The sequence below is a fragment of the Nicotiana sylvestris genome, chromosome 11, assembly GCF_000393655.2.
Source record: "Nicotiana sylvestris chromosome 11, ASM39365v2, whole genome shotgun sequence".
NCBI classification, from domain to species: Eukaryota; Viridiplantae; Streptophyta; class Magnoliopsida; order Solanales; family Solanaceae; genus Nicotiana; species Nicotiana sylvestris.
In genome coordinates, this window is record NC_091067.1 from 75,244,121 (window position 1) to 75,253,681 (window position 9,561).

Here is a 9,561-nt window from a genome sequence, read left to right on the forward strand (position 1 = left end):
CAATAGATAGAAATAATAATAATAATAAGTCTTTAATACTGCTCTCTCTCTCTCTTCTATTTTATATGATTGTTTATTTAGTATGTTCTAAAAAAAATATTATTTATTTAAAAAGTTTAAATTTACTTTTATGACGTGTCTTTATATAGCTAGCCACATAAATAACATAAAATACTTATTTAAAATCATAAATTTGAAGGATAATTTGGTCATATACCATAGAAATTAAATTTCTTTCTTTAGTAAATAAATAATAAAATAAATATAGGGAGTATGAAGTAGTGCTTATATATAGATGAAGTAGAGTAGCATTTGGCGTTGTAATAGGAAATCTGATATTTTGATTTTATATGATCTACCAGCTCCACCTTTGGCTTTGAATATAGACTTTAATACACTTGTCTCTTAGCTTCCTCTTCTTATTCAAAATGAGTAGCAGCAGCCTGAGTATGGTGGAATCCAAATTACCACCAGGATTCAGATTCCATCCCAGAGATGAAGAACTTATTTGCGATTACTTAATGAACAAGGTTGCTGGTTCTGGTTCTGAATCCGACCGACACTACCCTCTTCTCATCGAAGTTGACCTTAACAAATCCGAGCCTTGGGAGATTCCTGGTACTTTATTCTTTCTCTCTCATCGTATTTCTTCTCTAAAGAATTCAGGTTTATTTTGCAGACTTATGTCATCAAATTTTCATCTTAAATTAATATTAAGGTTGGATATATATATATATGAAAGACACTATTTTGAGATGATGTTAATTTTAATCTGTTTTTGTTGATGCTTGCCATGTCTCATATATAAGGTATTTTGATTAATTAATTAAGAGTTCTTCGATTTTAATTTCAGCAACGTAACTGTGATGGAGATCTTTTTTGTTAATTTTCTCTGTACAATTTTTGGTTTGCCTCTGTAGATGAAGTAATAGCTACCGGATTGGTCTAAAGTCATGCATAATTTTATTTTATTTTTCTATTTTTCGTGGATAAGAAATTAAGAATCTCATACTGCTAAAAATTGGAAAAGATTTAAACTGACTTCTTCCTTAACACTAACACTTAACAGTATAATTTCAAGATTGAATTCCTGCAAACAAATTTCCTTTGTGCTTTGTTTGTTCACACTGCGTATATTAAACGCTCACAAACTATTTCCCCAATATAGCTTGACTTTTCCTCAAATATCATTCATCTGTCAAAATAAGTAACCAAAGAACATTAATTAGCATGTAACTACTTCAGCACATTTCCTTCTTCCTTTTAATAACTAAATAAATCAATCAACACATAGTGGCGGAGTTTATTAAAGCATATAATATAAATTCTGCTTCTGCAAATCATTTTCCAAATAATCAGACGATACATAAGGAGAAAAACTAATAACAAAATATAAGAGTAAGGAAAAGAAAAAGTATGTTCTTAGATAGATCGGTGTTGCATGTATCTGTCTCATCGATTAATGGGACTTTTTTTTTTTTTTGTATTTTCTTTTTTGGTTGATCTAGTTTATAGTTTTTCCTATATATTATTCGTATATCTGATTTTTATCTTTTTTAAGAATAATAAAAAACACTCCTCCAGAATATTCAACCATTCGAAGTACGTGTTATGTACAGAAAAAAAAAATCGATTTTCAAAGTGGCCGTAAGAATAATTTTTATAGGTATTCATACAGAACTGAAGTTTTAGATGTATAATTGAAAATTTTGTGAGATATAAGATTTCTCATTCAATCAACTTTTAAAGAAATTGACAGTATTAATTGGTATTGTTCTCAACCAAAAGATGGTGACAACGATAGAGATAACAAGATGCAAATTAAAGTAACCATCTTCCTCGTGTCAACCACACGCGTGTACATTTATGTTCCAATCCAATTGAGTTGAGAAAGTAAGAATTCTTGTCATAATTTTACCCGTGTAATTCTAAAGCTATCTTGTCAACATCATCAACTTAATTTTCTAACTTTGCAAGAAAAGTTTTTTTGTTTTACATTTCTATTTTCAAAGGAACAGTATATACTGTGGTGCTTTGAACTTGTAATATTTCCATCAACATCTTTAAGACTTTAACCTAAGCCATTTGCCAAAATATGTCCCTCAATAATTAAGTCTCCATTTTGGGATATAGTTCATCATCATGGCCTAAAAAGAGTGAGTCATATATGGTGGTGCCACAACAGCCATGGCCATTTTGTCCAAAAACAACAGGTCCCCCCTCCTTTTTTAACATAGCATTTCTCGATAATGCTCATGATATAGACATATTCCTTTTTTCCTTTTCATTTTCTTATCCTTTTTTTTTTCCTTATTGTCTATCCTACATTATTTGTCTCATCTTCTCTTGATTATTCATGCATGAGTTGAGAAATTTTTATTATGATATAGAATTAATTAATGATTACATAAAACTTGCACTAAAATTTGAAGATACTAACTTATACACTATAGTACAAAAATTGTTATAGTAGGTTAGTAACCATTTTTATCATATTATTAATTAATATTTATCAAGAAATGTACCTGTGACGTCTATGATGTGGGGGGGGGGGGGGGAGGGGGGATGGTGAGTCGAGTAGGACTGACAGACTTCTAGGCCAATTTTTAAAAAAATAGATATATGTGTTAGCTTAGGCGAATCCCACATCGGAATGAGAGATAAAAGTGAAGAGTTTTATAAAGACAACACAAGTTCATATGGAACACGCGCTTTTGGAATCGATGTGGCATAGCCAGAAAGATAAATTCGTGCTGACCTAGGCCCAAAGAGGATAATTCGTGCCATGGAGTTGGATCATGACAACAAAGGCGTATCTAGTATAGAGACTATGAGTTTATTTGAATACATAACTTTCGCTCGTACTCTATATTTTTACCTAAAAATAGTAAATATATATAAATAATAAATTTTGAACCCACTAAATAAGATGAAATATGGTAGAATTGCGAATCTGAACTCATAAAGTTCAAATCCTAGCTCCGCTTCTACGTGATTAGTACATGTAATAAGTTCCTAATTGTATAAATAATATTTATGTATTATTAGTTTATTTAATTTTCATTAGCTTACTTTCATGGACATTTATCTATATATAAATATCTATTTGGTAGCTAGACTAATAGTGTGGAAATTCCATTATAAATTAATTAAATGTGCAGAAGTGGCATGTGTTGGAGGGAAGGAATGGTACTTCTACAGCCAACGTGACAGAAAATACGCGACGGGACTGCGAACAAACAGGGCGACAATATCGGGATATTGGAAGGCAACGGGAAAAGATAGGGCAATCATGAGAAAAGGAAGCTGTCTTGTGGGAATGAGGAAAACCCTAGTTTTCTACCAAGGCAGAGCTCCTAAAGGAAGAAAAACTGATTGGGTCATGCATGAGTTCCGCCTCGAAACTACTCCCCCTCATATTTCTTCCATCAAGGTACCTCATATTTTTACTACTACCAATTTCTTATTTATGAACTTGAGTTTTATGCAAAAAAAAAAAATATATATATATATACAATTAAATTACTTATAATATACATACATATAAATTTTTTATGATAAACAATAGTAATTGATAATTCGTTAAAAATAATAAGTAATTAACATCATAAGAACAATAGTTATTGGTATTAGGGATATGTAATGCGCGAGGGTTATTAAGATATTGTCATTGGTATTGTGCAATAGAGAAATAGGTCGAAGATTTTATTTTACTAATATACTATCTCAAATTCCTAGCTTTTAAACACCAACTCACACCTGTCTAGGTATAACCCTTCACCTGGATTATCTCAGACAATTGAAAACATGTCATTTGACATCTTAATGATTAAAAACATGATAAGATTGGAAATTCTCTTCTAACTACAAAAAAATATCAACATCCAAACTGAAACTTATGGATAATGTTTTTGAACAATCTAAAAGGAAAAAAAAAAGAAATTTATTTACTGAATGGGTATTATATTGCCGATAAAAGCATCACATTTGACGACTTGCAGCATTTAGGTCCATAAAACAAATCATTAACTATAATATTATGAAAATAATAAAGCTATAAAAAGGTAGATAAGAGTAGTTTTCAATTGAGAGAACTGTCCATTCATTCATAATTTGTCATTTGATTTGAGAAATTGTGATATGAGAAAAAAAATTGTCGTTGTGCCAAATACAAAAATGTATCTGTACATTATGTATGAGTATGACAGTTGATAATATTTTTGGCCCATGATTATGAACTTTTGGCTTAATTGTCTAAATTTTATATATATATATATTGGGCCTACTTAATTAATTAATCCAATCGCTATAAATGCGCTGTTCAACTGGGAATCTTTTTATATTCAGCTGTAGCATCATTAGAAGTTTCTTCTATCATGTAAGGAATATGATTTATGAGTTATGATCAAATATAAGAACTCTTTTTTCTTTAAAAAACTGTATTAGTAGTTGACCAACTTAACTACTTTATGCAAAGCTTAAGTAATTTGACTAAACTAAAATATTAGTTTAACTTATATTTTAAATAAATAGTAGAGAAAACATAAAACCATAGTTCCAAAGCACTCAGTTTAACATATGTGCCATCAAATATTAATTTTATTTTTTGGAATCTGTGAATATTTTATAAAACAATATACTACTAAAAGTTAATAATGTCCATCTTAAGTGAGACAGATAGCATAATCGTTATACAAGATGTTAGTAATGATCAGTGCTAGTATAATATTTCCAAATCTAAGCTAAATCAGAATTAATTCCATTTTTCAGTTTTTCAGATAACAACACATGAACCTAACCTAATCCCCTGTCCTTGAGCAATGAGCACGTCACGTTCTTTCATAAAAATAAACTTTTTTCTTCTTTTAACTTTCTGTTTTCTTTCCTCAGAAAACAATGACTACTATTCTGAATAAATGTAAATTATTAAGTATGGATTGTGTAAAAATTATGTACTGACCTTGTTGTATAAAATGAAACAGGAGGATTGGGTGTTATGCCGAGTATTCCACAAGAATAAGGAATTACTTGCTACCAAACAAGGAGCAGGAAGCAGCATCTATCATGAACATGACACGATAAGCTCTTCATCTCTACCGCCATTAATGGATCCTTATATCACTTTTGACCAAACACAGCCTAACAATATTAATATCAATACTATTAATATGAATGAATTATATTATGAGCAAGTGCCCTGCTTCTCCATTTTCAACCCTAACCAAACTTTCAGCTCCCACAGCCACCACCTCCCCACTACTACCACCGCCGGAGCTACCGGTGCATTCGGCGGTTTGCCAGCTGATATTGGAACGTACTTAAATGCAGCCGCAACTTCCTCTTCGTGTGAGAACAAAGTAATAAAAGCTGTTTTAAGTCATCTGAATATTATGGAAGGTAGTCATAACAATATTAATAACCCTGCCCATAATATTGTGAACATAAAAGCAGGAGGTTCTCCTACAAGCTTTGGGGAAGGAAGTTCTGAAACTAGCTTCTTGTCTGAGGTGGGCTTGACTACAATGTGGAACAATCATTATTGATTTTTTAGACAACTTTTCAAAATTAGATGTGGGATGGAAGTCTTTTTAATTTTTTACTAGTATATATATATATATATATATATATATTATGTTGTGACCTTCGACTAGATCGAATATTACGTACTATTTATATAGGCTGTCCAATATTATGTATCATTTCCAATATTACGTTGTATCATGCATGTACTTCCAGAACAATAGGTCTCCTTTCCGTTAAAAGTACTATTCACCAAAAATATAATCATTGTTTTGACAAGAAAAAGAGAAAGAGACACCAAAGATCAGTTTTAGATAAGCTTAATTTAGTAGCAAATTCATTATATCATAAATTCATAGTTCATCACCAAAGGTTGTGGAGGAAATGGTCAGTCGTAGCCATTTATAATGTTGAAATTAAAAGTGTTTGGGGTAGAACATATCACTCCATATTTAATTAGATGTTCTGGATTCGAGCTCGGGAATAAAGGCATCGGGAGTGTTTAATCCTCAAATTTTGACTTCCCGGCGCATATTCGTATTATCCGCCCCAAATCAGATGCTCAACACCATGTGAGATAAAAAAAAATTCATAGTTCTAGGAGGGTTCTTTGCATTTTGCACCCTTAACGTATATACTCTTTTGTGATATTGCACCCTATCCTTTTTTTTAAACGATTTTCCCCTGATTTTATCCTTGCAAAATCATAAAAAAAAAAAATTAGTTCGACTGAGCCTTTTATTGAAATAATTGCTAACTAAGCTGAGTTAACTATGGTTAAAGTCTAGTTATATTAGAGGTTTGTTATTACTGCTAAGAGGTAGTTAAAAGTATTGTTAAGAGGTGTAAATTGCACATGTAGTGCACGTGAGGTCTAGCTGCTTTATCTATAAAAGCAGTCATTGTACTCTTCAGCTCAATAAGAAAATATTACTTCTTCTTCTTCATTTCTCAATCTCAGATTCTAGGAAGTGTTCTCTGCATGTGCCCTAATTCACTGCTCCATTGATAGAGCAGTGAAAACTTCATCTCTGTCACAAATTCTTTATGGTATCAGAGCAGTGATCGTGAGGATCTGATCCTGTGAGAAACTCCGGTGAAATTGAAATAATTTTTGGCAAACATGGCTGGAAACGAGGTAAGCTCGCTTGACCATAACCACTCGCTATTTCTTCAAGCAGGAGACACTCCAAGACTAGTTTTAATCTCAATTAAGCTCATAGGGCCAGAAAATTATGCCCTGTAGAGCAGGGCAATAAAGCTAGCTCTGAGAGGAAAAGGTAAGATTGGATTTGTAGATGGTTCCTGTACTAAAAGTAGGTACAGAGGTGAATTAGTTGAGTAATGAGAAAAATGCAACGCGATAGTATGTCTTGGATTGAAAGTACAATTTCGAATCAATTGATGCTAGGGATCGTTTATGCCTCAGATGCTAGGAAGGTATGGAATGATTTTCAAGAGAGATTTGATCGTTCAAACCTAACAAGGATCTAATACCTTTGATCTGAGATTGCAATGATGAGACAGGGAATAGATTCAGTGACCAGCTATTACACTAAAATGAAAGATCTATGGGATGAATTGGTTATTTTTCCCCCAATTTCTTTGTTGTGATTGTGAAGAGTCAAGACCTTCAGTTGAACATCTAAAATCTCAGCGTGTGTTGCAGTTCCTTATGGGCTTGAATGAAAGCTATGTGAATGTGAGGAGTAACATACTAGCAAGGAGACCAATAGTTACTATTAATGAAACCTATGCAATTGTGTCACAAGAGGAAAGCCAAAGAGCACTTGGTGTGGTAGATACACAAAGGGATCCACTCACTATGTTAGAAGGAAGGGCACAAGGGTTCAAGCCTAAAGGCACAGGGTTGATTTGTGAATATTGTAGGTATAAAGCTCATCTGAAGGAAAACTGGTACAAAATTGTAGGCTATCCCCCAAATTCTAAGAGTAAGAAGAAAACTGGACAATTTGGTGGAGTTACAGGCCAGCAGGGTGGCAAAGTACAGCCTAGTGGAGGATTCAAATCATATGCCAATAACGCAACTACTGAAGCTCAACTGCAAGGACATTTCTTCACTGAGGAAGAATACTCACAGTTTATGGACCTCCTAAACAAGCCACCATCAAATGATAACACCTCAAATGTGATGGCAGGTACTGTCACATTGTTATCTAGTACCTATGCTTGTGAATGGACAATTGATTCTGGAGCATTGCATCATATTACACCATGCAAGGAACTGTTAGATGAACTAAGAAGCTTAGAAAAACAACAAGATAGTTGTCACGACCCAAATCGACAGGCCACGACGGGCGTCCAATACCTTACTCAATCGAATGCCAACGTAACATATCTTTCATGTCATACTATCATAGGTAAATGAGACGGGGAGGCTGTCATGAGATAAGTATAATAAACATGAGAGAATACTCACATACGATGACCCGACCTGATATAGAAACTTACATATGTGGCATACGGGCGTATAAGGCCAACGTGATCATTTGTAAACTCAAAACATAGGCCGACAAAGCTATACCAGTATCTGTATACATAACATCTGTCTACAAGACTCAAAGAGTACATACTTATCATAAAGGTCGGGACAGGGCCCCGCCATACCAAACAATATGCGTCCAAATCATACTGACCAAACAAGCAACTCCGAAGCAAATGGAGCGCACCAACATCTTCCGTTGAGCTGATAACCTATGGGCATATACGTATATATATATATATATATATATAACGCCATCTAGTCATGGGTCAATGTAAATGAATGCAATGCATGAGAAGTACGTCAATAAAAAATTTTGTGGTGTCATAAGACCATTATGCCTTTGATTAATATCATGAAATAAACTTTATCAACTTACGTATTTTCTGAGACCCATGAATAGACGATGGAATAATATGACATATGGGGAATCAAGAACATAAGCGAGTATTTCTATGAATAGAGTCATTTATGGAAATTGTGCATTTGCTCACTTTGTTTGTATCGTATAAATTATGCCAAAAGAAAGAAGGGATAACCTTAGCATACCTGAGTTAATTCTCTTGAAAATCCCTCTAACACACGTTAATTGCGACAAAACATGTGATGGCAAGATCGGAGTAGGGAAAAATTCGTATGATATTCTTGAGGAAGATTATATCGTACTCCCTTAGAATCGCAAATCCCATGTTGTTGTAATATTACTAAATCCTGTTTGAGTGAGAGTTAAGCAACTCACGTTGCTAATAAAGTTTATACCTTCATTAAAATACTACTCACGTTGCTGAAGCCTTTCTTAGATGTAACTGATCGCAGCCTACTCCGCACTGCTAAAAGGTAGGAAGAGAGGATCGCAATAACTTTTACCCGATTTGTGGGTCGGGATCGATTTCCACATGGAGCTAGGAATGGAGTCGAGTATCTATTTAGATTGGGATTGTGTAATTGTTCCAAATATCACTTCCAATTATTTTTGGGTTTTTCTTTAATAACCTACTATTATCAACTACTAATTATAATTGCAACTAGATTATGCTAAGAGAAAATTGCTACAAGTTGTATCTAATGGATAAAAAGGCACTAGGGTAGTGGCATCCTCTTAGGTGGCTAATTGACGGGTAATTGAACCTAAGGCACGATTGACATGATTGGGGAATATGCTATAACCTTTGCACAATTTTACCCACTCTCACACCTCTCGGTAGAGAGAGTGATTTTGCCCAATTGGCTTTCTCAAGACCAATAGGGTAGGCAAATTTGCTCAAGCAATTGGGGTTTAAGTCGGGTATTACTCTCTCGAGATTTAACCCTTTAGTTGGGACTATCAATTCTCTTGAGTCCATCCCAATTCCTTGTTGGGTCCATTTTGAAGACTTAAGCTCTCTTTCTCAATAAGAACCCAAGTCAACTTAGCACAAACTAGTGTTTGCAACCACTAATTCATTGATTAAATCATGAAATTGACCCAAATAACAAACACCCATAGTCAATCTAACCTTAAATCACAACACCCATCAATTACCCACACTAGGTTTGAG

The 9,561-nt window shown here is 33.6% G+C and overlaps 1 protein-coding gene across 1 annotated transcript; it reads left to right on the forward strand.

The window, feature by feature from the left end:
• Positions 1-311: 311 nt before the first annotated feature.
• On the forward strand, positions 312-5,706 carry LOC104231007 (NAC domain-containing protein 21/22-like). The gene is made up of 3 exons (XM_009783932.2): positions 312-618; positions 3,162-3,433; positions 4,983-5,706. The coding sequence occupies exons 1-3, from the start codon at positions 429-431 to the stop codon at positions 5,541-5,543; spliced, it is 1,023 nt and encodes a 340-aa protein (XP_009782234.1). The 5' UTR covers positions 312-428; the 3' UTR covers positions 5,544-5,706.
• Positions 5,707-9,561: the final 3,855 nt, after the last annotated feature.

Bases quoted from the DNA above. Each gene is read 5' to 3' on its own strand.
- LOC104231007 (XM_009783932.2), top strand. From the start codon at position 429: ATGAGTAGCAGCAGCCTGAGTATGGTGGAATCCAAATTACCACCAGGA. The intron at 619-3,161 runs GTACTTTATTCT...TTAAATGTGCAG, and splicing joins CGAGCCTTGGGAGATTCCTG to AAGTGGCATGTGTTGGAGGG. The intron at 3,434-4,982 runs GTACCTCATATT...AAAATGAAACAG, and splicing joins CTCATATTTCTTCCATCAAG to GAGGATTGGGTGTTATGCCG.